Here is a 16,715-nt window from a genome sequence, read left to right as displayed (position 1 = left end):
TGTCCGTCACTGCAGTCGTAAGGTAACCAGAGGCAGAACCGGGTCAGGTGAGATACTTCAGAGGGGAAAGGTTAAAGATACAACGAGCACAGTGAGGGAGTCCACAGCCCTGAGCCCACACAGTAGTTCTACTTTGACTTTTACATTACCAATTTAGCATGCCAACAGCAGAATTTTACTGGGTATAAATGAAATTATTACAATTACAATAACAAACAAAATAGTTCCTATTGGAACTCAGCCGAGTTTGGCCAACACAAATGCGTAACTCAACGTTTTTGTCCCCCACGATCTCTATCCTCATCGTCACCCTCACCCTCAGTTGCAAACTTTTAGTCCTTTGGGGTCTAAATATAAAATCTTTTTAATCCAACAAAAGTCCCTTTTCTTTCATGTTGTAAGTGATGAGGAGAATCTGATGTAGACATGCCTGAAATGGATGCGGATTTAGTCTGAATTCCAGCAGACCCTTCAAGGTAAAACTGAAAGCCCTAACCTCGATATCGAACAAACATGTACAGCTCTTACAGTATTAGTTCAAGTGTCTTGTCACTTAGGAGGAATGGGTCTCTTTCATTTTCATTCAACGATTGTGCTTCCAACGTTTTCAATTCATCACTTGACAAAACCCCTTTATCATCATCACCATGTTCTTCGTGTTGCTCATATTGTGCTTGTTGTTGTGCCACATTTGCCTGTGCCACCCCTAGGCTGCCTATTACCCCTTGCTTTTTATATGGACTAAGGCAATCTGCCCTTGTTCATTGCTCGCCTTCTAGGCGGCTCATTTTACCTGCTGGGCACCGCTGCCTTGTGCGGTTTCCATCCTGTGATCTTGATCGAGGTGCTTTTGAGGTTTCTACTGCTAGTATGCTTACTAGGAAAACTAAGGGGAGGTTTAGATGTGTGCCTTCGGAGGAAAGTGCAGCTAGGTGTTTGTTAGGTGGAGTAGATGCAGCTGAGGCCATGATCAGCTTATTGAGTGAGGAAATGAATGGGGAATGTTTAGGTACAGCAGAAAGAAATAGGAGCTCATATAAGATAGTGAAAGTGAGCAAGGCAAGGGATTATGATAGTAAGTGCGATAGCCTGAAGAAGAAAATTAAACAAGTGGACAAGCTAGCAAGTTATGGGAATGAATGCAGCAATGGAACAAAGCAGAGAAAGAAGTTGGAGGAGAGAAGGAGCCATGCCAATGAATGTTATAGGCAGAGGACTAAAATTGTTGGGTTAAGTTTGTTGGAGAGTGATTGTAAGGATGAATATGAGTCCGCTGCTATTGAGTCGAGGGAAGAGAGTAGAAGGAAGGCAGAGAGTGAGTCATCCTTGACAGCCGAGAATCGTAGGGGAAGGACAAAGAGTTCTAGTTGTTCATCATATTACTCATTGTCATCTTCAGGGGACTTAGAGAGTGATACCGAACTCCCAGAACCCGAGCAATTCATGGAAGAATCATTCAGTGGGCATGTGACAGAATCAATAGGAGATGACATTAGCAGAAGTGAGGGACAAGTGACAACAGGCTTGAAGAGGGATAATGGAGGGGGGAATAGTGTTGATTGGGATTTGAGAAAAAAGTCAGAGAAGAAGCTGGCTGAAGTATCTGCTGAAGAAATACAATCTGGGGCAAAATCCTCACATGAATATGCAAGAAGGGTGAAGAATGATGAAAGTGACTATGCGAAAAGATCTAATTTCCATGACCAACTTGATGTCAAGGACTGGGAAATAAGAAAGGGGCATACTCATATTAGGCAGTCTGAATCTAGAAGGAAAAACCAGGACATTAGAGAAATATCAAAGATCCATGTTAGTGATGTTGACAAAACTTCTCAAGAGAAGCACTTCATGGGTGGAGAAGCAAATGTGGAACTGTCAGAAATCCGAGACAGTACTGAAAGAATTTCTACTTTGCAGCAGCAGTCTGAATCTAGAATGAAGATTGAGGAAGAAGCTAGGGATCCAGTTCAGAGTTGGTTAGGATCTAGAATGAAGATCTGGGAAGAAGATACAACCATGGCTCAGAGTTCTTTTCAGCAGACAAGAAAGCAACAGCAGCAAAGGGGTGAAAGGATCACTGGACAATTGGAAATGAGAAGAAAATCAAGTGAAATTAATGAGGCCAAGAACAAGAAAACCTCAATATCGCAGTCTGAAACACAAAAGAAGAAACAGGATGATACTTCAAGTTTAAATTTCACTTCTAATCCAGAAACAAAGAAGCAAAGCTTTCCAAAAGATAAAAAACTACCTCAAAGAATTGAGCCTGGCCAAGGAATGCAAGCTATTACAAATATATCTATTGTTCATGCTGACAACACTAAGTTAGTTACCAATTCTCAAACAAGTTCTGGAGAAAGATTGGCCGAACATGAAAATAATTTCACTCCAGCTTTGGGTCTGATTAATGAAAGAAGTCAAGTACATGAAGAAGCTAATAGTAGAGTTCAGCAAACGAAATCAAGAAAAGAGAACTTGAAACCTACTAGTGTATCAAGTTCTTGGGGAAAAGCACGGGAGGGCTCTAGTTTTCAAGCATATTTGAGTTTGGTTTCAGAAACACGAGAACAACAGTCTCATGTTGATTTAGCGGAACCAGAAAAGGGGAGCACAGAGGATGTATTGATGCCTCCTCAACCTCAAGCAATAGCTGGAGGTCTCCTGCATGATGACTCAATGACTAGGATTTCCACTGAGGCTTCTGGTGGAACTTCAGAAAGTGGCTCTGCTACATATCTGCATTCAAGAGGAAGGGCTATGTTTGCACACCATGAATCAGAGGCAAGTAAAAGGAGTGAGACTTATGGGGAGTCTTTAAACTTGACTACCCATGAAGGTTCTCTGGGTTCTGCTCAACGATTAGAGGAATCATCCTTGCAAATTGTTGGGGAGTTTGTTGAGAAGGCAAGGCATGATGTAGTAACTTCTGGGGTCCAACAGGGTAATAGAATTTCTGACTTCACTTCCGCATATGAAGGTGATCAGCATGGGCCGGACCCTTCTGGTCAACATGGCAAGGAAGAACTGAAGATTAAAAGGCATGACTCGAGGCAGTCATCAAAGGGCTCTGGAGGAAAGGGACCCTCTGATGAAATGTGGGATGTAACGGACTCACCTGTTCAGGAACTGCCTGAAGCAGAAACTCAGGGGATTTCCACATCAGGACATGCTGTCATAAAGAGAAGTGGCAGGTCCTTGTGGACCCTTATGGGTGATATCATTCGATTACGATGGAGTTCTCGTTCTCAAACGCCTAGCTCAGCAGCTAGATCCGGAGGAAGGACTTCACCAAATGAGTCTATTGGCAGTGAGACATGGTTTTCTGGTCATGAACAGAATGAAAACAATGACGAAAACCTGAGAAGGGAAAGAAGCAGCCTGCCTTCTGAGGTTGTATCTTATCAGTTGGGACAAGGGACTCAAGGTGAAGGAGTTTTCTCTGACTCAATGAGGTCAACTGAAAAAGTAAGACCCCTCGAAGGAAACATTTCACCATCTTCTAATATATTAGAAACTGCGCCTGCATCAGAAGTTATTTCTTTGACCTCACAGAAGGAAAAACATGATGAGAGTAGCTTTGAGGTAGCCCCTTCAGGCAAGGAGGTTGTACAGTCATCTCTACCGTTACCGGCCGGAAGCACAAGAACATCTCTTGTTGTAGAAGAGATTTCAGAAACTGATAAAGTTGATACCAAGGGAAGTGGTTCAGTAAGGGTGATGGAACAACCTGTTGGTGCAAGATTAGCTGAAGCATCAGGGTCTCAAGGTAAGGAGGGGGAATTAAAACAAAGAAAGCTTCAGCGGACCAAACAAGTCCCAAGAGACAGGTTTGATGAGTGGGAAGAGGCATATAGACTTGAGCGCGAGCAACAAAAAATTGATGAAATGTTTATGAGAGAAGCATTGCTGGAAGCCAAGAAAGCTGCTGATTCTTGGGAGGTGCCTGTTGGGGCAGTACTAGTGCAGCATGGGAAGATAATTGCTCGTGGGCGTAACTTGTAAGTTCAATAAACTGACATGCTTGTCATTTGATTGGTCAGTTATTATTTCTTAACAATTTTTTAATTGGTGATCTATATTTCAGGGTAGAGGAATTACGGGATTCAACTGCCCATGCAGAAATGATCTGTATACGGGAAGCTTCGAGCATACTACATTCATGGAGGCTTGCGGTACTATTTCTTCTTTGCTGTTCTGAAGTGTATTAATTTTTTGATGGAGGGGAATATCAAAGCATCTAAAGTTGTAGTTCCTTGAAATTTTAGTTTCACGTCTGACCAGGCAATTTGCTGGGAAAACATCTAAAAGATACGTGCATATAATTTTCTCTAATAACATGGATGATATGTTTAAGTATGGTTAATTGACAAATGAGAAATGTTCCCTGCAAAATACTTGTGCCTTTTTCATTGCTTTTGAAGTGCAGTAACTAGCAATGCCATCTCCTAACTTGCAAATTGCAATGAACCTAATTGTCTAAAGATTGTTAGCTTCGTAGTTACTTGCTAATCAACCTGCTACTATTTCCTAAAAATTCATTCAATTTTATATCCGAATGATGATGCATCATCCTTGATAAAGGAATATAATTTCCCTAAAAATTCTAACTGTTTTTCTGTTTCGTTGTGATCCTTCATATGAGCAAAATTCATGCTTTTGTTTCAATGTTGTAATATTAGATCAAATATCTTCCCTTTTCCATTTTTAAATAATGGTTCTATTAACATTTCTAGTAAAGAAAACAATTATTTTAGACGGTCTATAATATTGGATTGTTTCTTTAGGCAAGTGATGTTTCTATAGGTGCTGCCATCTCCTGACTCGAGCCATTTTGGTAACTCATTTTTGTAACTGAATCTTTTGCCTCTGTAGGATACAACACTTTATGTCACACTTGAACCATGCCCTATGTGTGCTGGAGCAATACTTCAGGCAAGAATTGACACTCTTGTGTGGGGAGCTCCCAATAAGCTTCTAGGAGCAGATGGTAGCTGGGTAAGGTATGAGTTATGACAATAAATTCTTTACCTGTCACCAGTCCCGGTGAATTTTGTTAGTACTGTGAGATTTAAATGTTATTCAACATGAATTTGTACGTTTCCCTGGTATGAAAATTGCAACATGGCATTCTTGCCAAAACAAAAATGCTGATGATTAAAATAGGAACTTTTATTTTTCCTGAGGGAATTACCTAATATTTGCAGACTGTTCCCCGATGAAAGAGGAGGAAATGGATCAGAACAGACAGACAAGCCAGCAGCTCCAGTCCATCCATTCCACCCAAATATGGGAATCAGACGGGGGGTATTGGCATCGAAATGTGCCGACATGATGCAACATTTTTTCCAGCTTAGGAGAAAGAATAAGGGAAAGAATGCAGAGCAGCTCTCATCATCATCATCATCTTGTCTTCCCATAACAACAAGTCACCGATCAAAACTCTTTACCAAGATTCATGATGTCTTCCATTTGATGTTCTGTTTGTGAGCCACTGTAGGGAAACAGCATACCTTCCCCTCCCCCCCCCTTCTCTTTTTTATTAGGTTCTAACGTATTTTAAGAATGGAATGCAAATTTTCTTCAAATCAAATTAACAGCGTGGACAGCGGGTACTCTTTGCTACATGAAGAGTTGAACATGGTATGAGGGTTTGAAATTATTGACAATCATGGCTGAGAAGCTTTTTTTTTTTAGTCATTTAACAAAAAAAGAGAGCTTATTTTAAGGGGTTTTGTTGCTGATTTGTATTTTCCTTAGGCATTTCAGAGGGAAAAATCTGGCTAAAACATTAAAACAACTCTTGAATTTTACTGCTTTATTTCGATAAACTTCTATACTTTCTTCACGCCTTAATAGACCCCTATCTATACGAAAGTAAGCCCCAGTTTCAAGTGGAAGCTTGATTTATGTTAAGGTTCATTCATATATAAGTTCAAGGTTCAAGGACTTATTAAAATACGAGCTACGTACAAAACGTAGGACTTAATTGAAATATAGTAAAATTTAAGGGTTCTTTTAATTAGTTTAGCAAAAAAAAAAGGGTTAAACTTTGTGAGGGAGTAAGAAAACTAAAACAGAGGTGTTAAGAAGAGGATAGTAAGAATCTGACAAAATGTTCGGGTTTGTTTTGAGATAGGGAAAGAGTCGTAAGAAACACTAAATAGATCCGTGAAGGAAAAGAGAAGCCAAAAACAGAGTAGTGGGTAATAATTGCCTACGATTTATGCATACATGATACATACATACATATATATATCCCTCAAGTGAAGTTTAAGTACACTTGTACCATGTGGTAATGATAATGATATAAATTTTGAAGACTTAATAGAAATAGATACGAATAACACCAAAGCTGAATAACCAAAACATTGGTTGCATTTTATTGCTTATCCACCCGATTAGTACATGGTTGATGAGAATGAAGATTAATTTGTATCATAACTGTCATCATGAATCAATATATATATATATATGTCGCTGGTTTTACTTGATCTGTCTTCACATTTCATCCCTTAATTCATACTCAACAACAAGGCCGAGATTGTCAGCTAATTTGTGATATTGAAGACACCCTGCACACTGATAAGAAGCACTTTCTTTTGGTCAGGTGGTCAAAAGCATTTTTCTTAATTTAAAGGATCATTACTAATTCTTCTGCCAACACATGTAACTATTGCTGCAGTCCATACTTCGGTTATTTGTTTGGTTTTTATTTACTTCTTTTGCAGAAAGAAAATGCAAAAGCACCAAGTACAACCAAAAATGAGAAAGGGCAGCTTTGTTCTCAATAATAAAAAAATTCTTAAAATCACTTCTAGAGGTTTTCCAGTTAAAAGTTAGATATTCATCCTTCACGTGCAAGAAATTAAAGCAGCAGTTAGAATGCTTCATTCAAATTAAAAAATATATAAATATGAGATGGTTTCAATCCTCAAGCTTGTTTCCCACGCACAGGGCCACCAAAATTCACAGGTTATGCAGGGCAATGAAAAAGTCAAATCATGCCTAACCCTCAGCTTTGATCTAGTAGAACTAGGGTGTAAATGTTAAATAATAAATGAACTATGGGATAACATCGGTGGCATGTCAAACGCACAAACACCATAATACTAGTAGGAATCAGTATTATACTAGGCTATAAACTGGAAATCAAATGAACCACTACAAAACTAAATGCCTAATTCCAATGGAGAAAAATGTAAATCTCACCACGCATTCAGGTCAATATTCATTTCTATATCTTTTATGAGAATCGAAAAAATCAGAGTGGACTCGATCAAACATATATTTTCATATTACCGTGATTTATATTGCTATAGAAAGGCCTATCTTCTAATTTATTTATGCTGAAAACATTGACAGTAGCAAGTGGAAGGGTTTCGCACATGAAGGGCTAGGTTAATCTTTTCCAGAAGTAAGAAAAAACGGTTCATGTATGCAAACCTTACACTGCTAGATTACATCTTTTTTTTTTTTTTTCAAAAATATATTTCAACATTAATGTGAGCATAAAAAATCACAATCAGTTGGATGTATATTTAATCCATTTAATTATCCAGAAACATACAACAAGAACCTTTTCCTGATAGGAAAAAGGATAAATAAAAAAGGAAAAATACCTGTACATACACGAGTCCCCGTTCATAGGCCAAGCGGTTTATGAGTCTCTCTGATCTTTCACCACATTCCCCACAAGTGAACTGGGCTAGTAAACTTCTTCTTGGCAATTTTATGTCAATTTTTGAATCCTGCACAAAGATTATGCATGACAAATAAAAACCTATGACCAATTAACAGGTATATAGGTGTTGCATGATCTCTAGCAATATAATGCAAAACACCACCAGAGCATCTCTAATCACCTACAAGGAGAACTGTAGTACAACACACTTTCTTGAATTTTTTAAAGTGCAATTAGAGAACTCCTATATTGACACAGTAATTGCACACTCATCATACAGAGAAATCCAAGAATTGTAAGAGACGTTGGGAAAAGCGAATTTTACATGAGTGTCTTAAAAAGAAAAACTGAGTATACTTGGCATCCCCAAATATGGCCAACTCTCAAGTGCACAATCTGATCTTATGCTAATTTGAATTGCAAATTATAATCAAACCAGATGCTGAAGAAAGGAAATCACATTGAGTTTATGGCAAGGTGATTGTGATGATTAAGCACGAAATTAGTATATATACTGATTAGTTTCCATATTTATAAAGAGGTGTGATGGTTGTAGTGAAGGTCAATCAATAGAACAATACCAAGTGCGAAAGTAATCCTTTGTGTAAAAACCTTTTCCAAATGGGCAATTCTCCACACTTCAAACTCATTTACCAAAGGAAAAATATATTTATGAAAATTTTCTGCCGATCACGATTTATATGAGCAAGACTAATATATTTCCAAGATATATGTAAGAAAAGAGTAGCAGAAATAAGGAAGCTCAAAAAGGTATTAGAGAAGAGAAAAGGTGAAAATCATACAGCGCCGGAACTAGCCGTATTTTCATGCGGGCCCGTTGTAGAATCAGAAGCCAAAACCCGAAATGCTCGCTTGGGTAGCACCGGCAGCGAGGGATGTGAAAGTTTCAGGCTGTAAATAAGAACAAAAAAGTAAGAGGATTTTAAAGCAAAACAAGGGGAAGAAAATTTTTTAAAAAAATCCCGAAATAAAGGAATACCTGGAAATTGGGATGAAAGAATAGAAAAATGGAAGGGAAGTGATGAGTTTGTAATTGGAAGAGTGAGAGGATAGTTTTGGAAAAGAAAGAGAGGAGGAGAAGAAGAAGATACTGCATGTTGCTGAACCCATTGTATGTGTTGTATTGAGTAGCTGCTGGAGTTGGAGTGAGAAAGGATGAATATGCCTAACAGGTATTACATTGTGTCTCCACTAGATTAACAATTGGGTAAATTCCAGAAAAAGTCATTCAACTATGATTTTTTTTTTGTCGCCCAACTATGAAAAGTTACAAAATAATCACTCAATTATTAAATTTTATCTTTTTAGGTCACTAGTTGACTAACATAAAAACGGAAATACAAAAAATCTAATATAATTGAGTGACCAGAAAAGAAAGTTGAATAATTGAGTGACAATTTTGTAATTTTTTATAGTTAGGTGATCGAAAAAAAATTTACTAATAATTGAATGGCTATTTTAAAACTTTTCATAGTTAGGGGACAAAAAAATCCATAGTTAGTGGCTACTAATACAGTTTACCTTTAAAAATTTTAAGAGGTGATAACTTAATACGGAACCCAGTCTTGGGTGTTAAGACTAAACCTCTTCATGATCGGGCTACTCACTAAGTCTCGCTTGAAATTTGAAAGGATTTGAACAAAAGAATTAGGCCAGAAAAATGGGTTTGGATAAAAAAATTAAGTCCACTTAAAATATGAGTCGAGCTTGAGCTTGAACATTCATGACTCGAGCCCGGCTTACCCAACCCGATTTTCAAGTTTGTAATATTTTATATTACGTTATTTTTATACATTAAGTAGTTTGTAACACATAAAAATAAAACTATAGTAATATATAATATTACTATTACGTAAATTTTTAAAAAATATAATATGCCTTTATATAAAATTATAATAAAAAATAAAAAATATTAAATATTAAAATAAATATAAATATAAATTTTAATTTTAATTTATTTTTAAAATATGGGTGGGTTTGGGCAAACTTTTAGACCCACATTTAGGCCAAGTCAGACTTAAGCAAACATAAAGTATGAAAATATCATGCTTATGCTCGATCAGAACCTGGCATGAACACCTTTAGTCAAGATAAGGTTTTCCTCTCTTTTTTTTTTAATTATGAGTAAATTACACAATTAGTCACTAAACTATGAGTAAGTTTTTATTTTAATCACTTAACTAAAAAAAGTTACAATTTGATCATTGAACTTTTCTAAAGTTATCATTTAAGTCACTAAGTTGTTAAAATCGATGCTTATGGCATTTTCGATTCGCACTGCTTGCACTAATCGAAAGCTTTCTTTTCCTTTCTCTTTTACAATTCAATTTTTTTTTCATGAAATAGCTTTAGATGTCACGAATTTATGAACCAAAATCTAAATATTTTTTTCTTTTCGATTTTCGACACTGACTGTTAGATAGAATTAAATTTAAGGTATGCTCTACTACTCGTTGATTGATACTAATCCATCGTACCGATTGTCAAATAGTTTTCTAGAGCTCACTAGCAGAACTTAAAAAAAAAGACTTAACACTTATTGACTTAGATACAGACTTTTAAATAGTTTAGTATCTTAAATGAAAACTTTCGAATAGTTTAATGACTGTTTTAATTATTTTTGAAGGAAGTAAGGATTATTTATCAAGTTATCATTAAAAGTTTGAAGACTTTTTTTTTTTTTTGTAGAAGCACCTCATATTCCCCCCTCCCTGTGGAAAGGCCTTGCAAAAGTATTATGTTATTTATTCAACATGCCCCTCATTATTTATTTTGTCAACTTGTTTGCTTATGAAAGGGAAAAATACAAGAGCTACCATAAACCCCTTAAACAATTTTGAATGTAAGAAGCTGGTACCAAGTTAATTACAGAAGAAATGAAAAATGCAAAAAGAGTGAGTTGCATAAATTTCTATTGCTTGTTGAAGAATTTTTATACAAGTATAAACTGTTCTCCAATTTCTTTGGAAAAATAACAAGCAAGTTTATGCCTTGTTAATTAACTTGAATAAAATCACCATCAACAACAACAACCGCAACAACATGAAAATTCTGCTGATAAAAGAATTATGTGATTGACCTGAATCGAATAGCGAGACCCACTTTTGCCAATGGGCATCACTCTTCCTCATCTACTTCATGAAAGGGAAGTGGTACTGTCTTTACTGCCCTGAACTTGCCAGCATTATTTAGATGCTCATTCTCCAGCCTGGACCATTGCAAGATTTGGTCGTTACCATTTCTCAAGTTGAAATGAAATGTTCTGCGTGTGCTTGTTGGGCTACACTTGAAAAGATTCAGCAAATATATATTAAACAAAATGGGTTTATAATTTATTACCTGTAGAAATTCCACAGTCCTCTCCTAATCACCTCAAGCGCCGCCAAAAACAGCCCGGTTACCCTGTAATCAACATGTTCAAAGGTTGAATGGACAACTGTTTGCAGCCAAGCCAGCCTGAGGATAAGGTTCAATCCCTGCATGTCATGCAAAATTTTGTTCAAAACAGGCTCCACTTATTTTAATTTCTTGTTTCTTAGATGATCTCTACTCGTGTTCCTAATGTGTATTGTAATTTCTGACATTATCCATTACTTCACCTATCTCGCTATCTCTTCTGTTTTCATATTTGCTTCCGAGTAAGACCAAGAATCTTACTTTTGTTTGTGAAATGGCATTATCAACATTCATTTTCAGATAATGTTTATTCTTATTCTCCTCCTTGATAGATTAGCTCTCATGCACTGCCAATGGCAATTATATTTTAAGGGGTATAACATTTTGTTTTTTCTAGTAGCAGGCAGGGGAAGTGAGAGGAGGGTGTAACCATACCATGGAGAAGTAGTAAATGAACTTTCGACGAAGCATTAGTTCATTCCTTAGCCAAGGGTTCTTGGAATTCATTTGAAGCAAACCCCAGTCCTTTACAAAGTCCCAATACAACTGGTACACTGTTGCAGCACTTGACATGACAACTACAAGACATAGCCATCCGATACTCCTTTCTTTCTCGTACGCCACTTTGGCCCCTGCTGCTAACATTGCTGATACATATTTACCTAGATTGACAAGGTGATTGGTCTGTCCTTCATCAAACCACCGTCGAGCACACTGCAAGCCAGTCGAAACACATTTTTGGTCACATCAGATTAGTTAGTCTCAACCAAAATATGGAATAAGGCAAAGTTGGAACTACCAAGTTCCGGGGAGCAAAAATATACCTGCATAGCTCTCCAGTAATAAGGTAGGAAGGACACTGCATAAGCAAGATCTCTGTAATGCTTGGCTCTCATGCAATATCCGTAGTCTTGAGTTTTGTAGCTTCCAGTTATGTAATAACAAGCGACGTACTCGAGGTTCCTAAGCATTGGCACCTACAGTTCAAGAATATGCCTTACTGTCAGATCAGCTAGTTATCATGATTCTCTGTGCCTTCACAGTACTTAATCAGCAGTTAAACCAACCTGACTACAAAGTTGATCAGCCATGAAGAAATCCAACATCACAACCTGTAAACAAATAGTTGTAATTAATTAGGAAACTGGATTTTCATCTTTAGCCAATTTGAAAAGGTTTGGCTATCTACAACACCCCAATAATAAATTAAGTACCTTGTAGAGAGGTGATAAAATTATGTTACGTATCACACCAAGGAGACGATAACGACTTGAATGGTAGAAGATGTTGAAGGGGCAGACTAGCAATAAAACGAAGGCCTGCACACGGTGGAGAAAGTTAAAAACATCTGCGGTATGACCAGCCAACATATTTGCATCCAAAGAAGTGCCTTAAGGTTGGAAATTTACCAATAAGAGGAGACCGGGTATTGCTTGAACCTGGGCGTATGAATGCCCTTTTGTAACCAGTGACAAGTGAACAAACATGATTCCTACAACAGCTGTCATTGAAGTAGTACAGATTAAGAAAACATCTCTGTACTTAAGCTCCTTGGTGGGAGCTAACTCAAAGATGAAGCTGTAATTGATACGAGCTTTTCTCCACATGAAAACGTTGCAACCATACAAAAAGAAGTGTAGGAACAATAGACTGAACATGCTGCAGAAAGAGAGTACTGATCAGACGTTAGAGCATAAGAACTCTATATATCTTAAAACATGTCGGAGCTCGCTACTTGCCTAAGTACAGGGTAGGTTGTTTCCATATAAATTGAATCTGGTTGTCTTCTATACATCCCAGTGATATGAGCCATAATGATGTATCCGGCAAGAAGGGCCACGAAACACCCAGCGAAGAGCCCTGAGCATGTTTAAAACTTCAAACCAATTAGTTGAATTCAAATTCTAAGTAGGCGATCTAGGAACACAAGTGTTGCATTAAAATTTGTTCAGTTGGGATGTCTGATATGATATGATGGAAATATATATTAGATATTTATCTAGAATCTAGTCTTGGATCATGCACAATAAAATGGACTTGTTAATGTGTTGTATATAACATGATGACAGAGATGAGTCCTAGATTTAGAAGTGTCCAAGCAAGATGCAATATACATTGGTACGGCACACTGGGAACTGAATAGTGCTGGATGCTGCGTTAATGGGCTGTCGTTTAAAGGATGAATCCATGTACGGTCAAATTTGTCTGAAGCATGAAACTATGCTTTATTGTCCACCAATAAAGTGAACTTCATTTTTAAATCTAGTGGCCTAATGGGTCAATGCTTTTGCTTCTCTAAAACCAATCTTTTGGCAAAGTAGCTTTCCACCAAAAAGAATTGGTTGAGGGAAATATCATTTGAGTTGAAGTTATTCTTTTCTTAGAGAAAAAACAGTTCGCTGTTGTTAATCCTAGTTTTGCGAAAAGGTGGAGGAACTAACCAATGAAGAAGGTTACAGCATGTGATTCTTTACGCTGTCGTGGTCTGAGATATTTCATGCCCTTCCTGCGATCTTCATCAGCAAAATGCATGATAAATAGATCCTCAACTTCATCTGATAAGTTCATTACCTGTCATTTCCGAGACTAATAAGCAGATTACCAACTTGTACCCAAAACATATCAGACAACCATATCTATGTTTTGATTTTACATAAATACTAGATGTGCTTTTGCTGACACGCAATACGGAATCAATAGCCACTTAACATTGTCGGAAAATATTAATAACCAGACGAATAAATAACTAGTGGCAAGCATCAAAAAACTCTTGGAAATATATTTTGCCTAACAGACCTATGCCTGACTGACAGGCACCTGGATTTTTACTAGCTAGGTTTTTTTGCTTCAGTTCCTTACCTTATCTGAGCTGTTGAAATAGGAACTCTCCACTACTTTAAGATAGACGGGAAGAACTTGTTTTTCAGTAACCTGAAAAGTCCATTTGTAGACAAGGGAGTTCATCTTTTGTTATTTATGTAAATGGAAATGGAATAATCACTGTAAGGACTCAATAAGATTTTACATACTTTGTCAAACTTCTTGAGAATTTTTATAAAAGCAAGCATGTTCAAGTGCCTGAAAATCATAGTTAGAGCAAAAAAGGGGTTAAAGCTGTCGTGCTCATTATGAACTGGGTAATATAATCATGGGAGGAATATGTTGGACTTTTTGACTTGTGAGGAATGATGATAGCTACACCTACCTGTAAGTTTTGAGATAACCCAATCCTTTATATAGCTCTAAGAAAGCTCCTTTGATCATCTTCTGAGCATGATGCAGCTTGGACTTGTTGATATGCAGCTTACCACGCCCTTGAGGTCCACATTTCTTTGAAGACTGGTTGACTAAATCGTCCCAAACAAGGTAACTGATAGCGGAGAAGGTACGAGATGGTGTAGCGAGAGGAATGTTTATTCTTAGGCTCTTTCCCTGGAAACTGAATACACGACCTGACAGCGTTCTTAATTTTCCTTTCTCTGTTTTCATATTGATATCTGTTGGTTTCCCGATCTCATCTGATGTTGGAGAGTCAGGAAAGGGCACTTCATTTCTCTCCAATTCATCCATGAAGCTGTCTTGCTGCTGTTGTTCTTGCTCTGTTCTGTCCCTGACAGAGTCCTCCTCTGCATACAACGAAAACAGAGACTTGTTCAATATTATTAGTGGTCCAGTTGTCAGTCCCTTGTTGCATGTCTTTGAGAAATTTATAGTTTTCTGTATAGTTCGTCCCCCTTCCTTAGTTATTTTATAATTATTTCTTTTTCTTTTCATTACATTACAATCTAGCAAACCTTACCTACGGTAAAAAAGGACATGTTAAGTAAATATTTTATGATTGTGGACGTGAATGGAAAATGGAAGGAAGGAAAGGAAAACGTTGTTCTCTTATAAACACAAGAAGTCGGTTGAAACATTAAATAGATAGAAATAGTACCGCAAGAGATAGAGCAGGAAATGGAGGCGTCCTCCTCCTCTCCTTTGCGGTGCTGCTGTTGCTTGATAATAGTTTTGAGCTCACTCAGAATCTGCATTTGTTTCTTCAAACATTCTCCTCTTTCCAGGAACTCTTTCTCCTTTGTTTTATAAAACTGGTTCACTTTGTTAAGTTGCATGTCCAAACATTCAAAAAATTGTTTGGCAGCATCAGTATCAGCAAACTGCTCTAGCAATTCTGTCTCATACAACAAATCTCCTCCTTTGCTAGCCGAAGCGGTCAGTCGCTTGTGAACCTGTCCACACCGCCCATCAATTAGTTCCAACATGACAAACGGTAAAAAGTAAATAAACTTTAAGTAGAGGGAGCCAAAGAGTACTTGAATGACACCCTGGTCTCTACGTCGGCCAAATAAACCAAACTTGCTGATTGAAGACAAGAGATTATGGGGAAAAGAAGTGGTTTGATGAGCATTGGTAGTAGTATTATTATTAAGGAGACGTATTTTCTTGAGGTCCTCTTTGAGTTGCCAGTAATCAACAAAAGCTTCTTTCCACTCGGGAACAAGCTGCCCTTCGAACTGCTTTGAGAACTTGACCATGTTTCTATCTTGATCTTGGGAGAGAGCAAGTGGTGACAGTGGCACAATAGGTGAATTGGAATAGGAATTGCTGAGTGAGTGTTTACGGGAAGACATCATATTATTTATATATGGAGAAGGAACTAGGAAGGGAATATGGTTGATGTGCCCGTACCACAGCACATTCTAAAATATCCTTTGCACTTATTATTATCCTTCCTCCACTTGAAACTTGAAAGGTGTTGTTGGGGTGGATGTTCACCGGAAAATGGCCAAATCCCTACCAGATGTTATTTTTACTTGATGAAATGGACAACAACATGTTCTCATGAAGATTTTGACGGAGTTGGAGAAGGAATTTAAAGTGGATGGCAGTGGGACCATTCCCTATTCCATAATTCTGTTTTATGATGACAATCATACGTACATTGTTAAATATAATATAAGCTAATCTGTCTTTTACGTTTAGGAGTTCTAAAAACACTTAATATGAAAGAGGGGCACCGTCTCTTTGGCAAGTCAGCAGGGGTTGTGAAAAATATTGAAGCTGATTGGCTAGTTGATTTACAATAACATAAAGGAGACTTGTCATTAGACCAACCTGATTTCCACTAATTCAGGATAACTAAAAGGTTTCAATTATTTCCAAGCACTCACTTAATACGATAAGAACTTGATCCACCTAATTATATATTCAATTTCTGAGACCACTTCAGATGTACACAGCTTATAAAATCGAACACCATATCATTGCTCCAGTTTTATGGAACAAAGAAATGACTGTACCTGTCAATTTAACCAATCGGTATGGAAGGACCAGATGTTGTTTATTTCTAGTCCAGAATTGATGTTTTTTTTCTTCACTTCACCACACAGCTTTGATCGGATCAGTGGGACTAGTTTTCTTTAGGATTAAAGTATATATCATATTGATGCCCGTTTAGAATACTCTAATCCGCTAGGAGAATGTATACTCAACATTCTTTTTTAATTGTTAGGAGGATGCTATTCATAGTGGGTTGTTATTATGAGGAGGAAAGGTTCCATTGTTCTATTCCCATTCCAGAATCCCACAAATTGTGAAAATGAGAGACCTCTCA

General features: G+C 37.3%; 3 protein-coding genes across 3 annotated transcripts; 1 reads left to right on the top strand and 2 right to left on the bottom strand.

The window, feature by feature from the left end:
• Window positions 1–218: 218 nt before the first annotated feature.
• On the top strand, window positions 219–5,818 carry LOC107938243 (tRNA(adenine(34)) deaminase, chloroplastic). Its single transcript, XM_016871338.2, has 4 exons — window positions 219–3,998; window positions 4,085–4,172; window positions 4,873–5,000; window positions 5,205–5,818. The coding sequence occupies exons 1-4, from the start codon at window positions 514–516 to the stop codon at window positions 5,485–5,487; spliced, it is 3,984 nt and encodes a 1,327-aa protein (XP_016726827.2). The 5' UTR covers window positions 219–513; the 3' UTR covers window positions 5,488–5,818.
• Window positions 5,819–6,353: 535 nt separating this feature from the next.
• On the bottom strand, window positions 6,354–8,913 carry LOC107938237 (uncharacterized). Its single transcript, XM_016871330.2, has 4 exons — window positions 8,682–8,913; window positions 8,485–8,593; window positions 7,620–7,748; window positions 6,354–6,579 (listed from the first exon to the last, which is right to left on the bottom strand). The coding sequence occupies exons 1-4, from the start codon at window positions 8,810–8,812 to the stop codon at window positions 6,499–6,501; spliced, it is 450 nt and encodes a 149-aa protein (XP_016726819.1). The 5' UTR covers window positions 8,813–8,913; the 3' UTR covers window positions 6,354–6,498.
• Window positions 8,914–10,586: 1,673 nt separating this feature from the next.
• Window positions 10,587–15,920, bottom strand: LOC107938236 (phosphate transporter PHO1 homolog 1). Its single transcript, XM_041083182.1, has 14 exons — window positions 15,415–15,920; window positions 15,036–15,330; window positions 14,304–14,724; window positions 14,128–14,176; window positions 13,958–14,029; window positions 13,540–13,669; window positions 12,838–12,958; window positions 12,508–12,757; window positions 12,313–12,417; window positions 12,166–12,210; window positions 11,923–12,075; window positions 11,534–11,812; window positions 11,042–11,178; window positions 10,587–10,910 (listed from the first exon to the last, which is right to left on the bottom strand). The coding sequence occupies exons 1-14, from the start codon at window positions 15,733–15,735 to the stop codon at window positions 10,820–10,822; spliced, it is 2,469 nt and encodes an 822-aa protein (XP_040939116.1). The 5' UTR covers window positions 15,736–15,920; the 3' UTR covers window positions 10,587–10,819.
• Between the last annotated feature and the right edge of the window lie 795 nt (window positions 15,921–16,715).

The sequence above is a fragment of the Gossypium hirsutum genome, chromosome A12 (genome assembly GCF_007990345.1).
Source record: "Gossypium hirsutum isolate 1008001.06 chromosome A12, Gossypium_hirsutum_v2.1, whole genome shotgun sequence".
Taxonomy (NCBI): domain Eukaryota; kingdom Viridiplantae; phylum Streptophyta; class Magnoliopsida; order Malvales; family Malvaceae; genus Gossypium; species Gossypium hirsutum.
The sequence above is the reverse complement of the archived record's forward strand: the minus strand, read 5'-3'. Positions and strand labels throughout refer to the sequence as shown.

Bases quoted from the DNA above. Each gene is read 5' to 3' on its own strand.
- LOC107938237 (XM_016871330.2), bottom strand. From the start codon at position 8,812: ATGGGTTCAGCAACATGCAGTATCTTCTTCTTCTCCTCCTCTCTTTCT. The intron at 8,594-8,681 runs GTATTCCTTTAT...TCTTATTTACAG, and splicing joins TCTTTCATCCCAATTTCCAG to CCTGAAACTTTCACATCCCT. The intron at 6,580-7,619 runs GTATTTTTCCTT...GCTTCTTATCAG, and splicing joins GGGGACTCGTGTATGTACAG to TGTGCAGGGTGTCTTCAATA.
- LOC107938243 (XM_016871338.2), top strand. From the start codon at position 514: ATGTACAGCTCTTACAGTATTAGTTCAAGTGTCTTGTCACTTAGGAGG. The intron at 4,173-4,872 runs GTACTATTTCTT...TTGCCTCTGTAG, and splicing joins TACATTCATGGAGGCTTGCG to GATACAACACTTTATGTCAC. The intron at 5,001-5,204 runs GTATGAGTTATG...TAATATTTGCAG, and splicing joins GCAGATGGTAGCTGGGTAAG to ACTGTTCCCCGATGAAAGAG.
- LOC107938236 (XM_041083182.1), bottom strand. From the start codon at position 15,735: ATGATGTCTTCCCGTAAACACTCACTCAGCAATTCCTATTCCAATTCA. The intron at 12,418-12,507 runs GTAAATTTCCAA...CACCGTGTGCAG, and splicing joins TACCCGGTCTCCTCTTATTG to GCCTTCGTTTTATTGCTAGT. The intron at 11,179-11,533 runs GTATGGTTACAC...CATGACATGCAG, and splicing joins TCATTTACTACTTCTCCATG to GGATTGAACCTTATCCTCAG.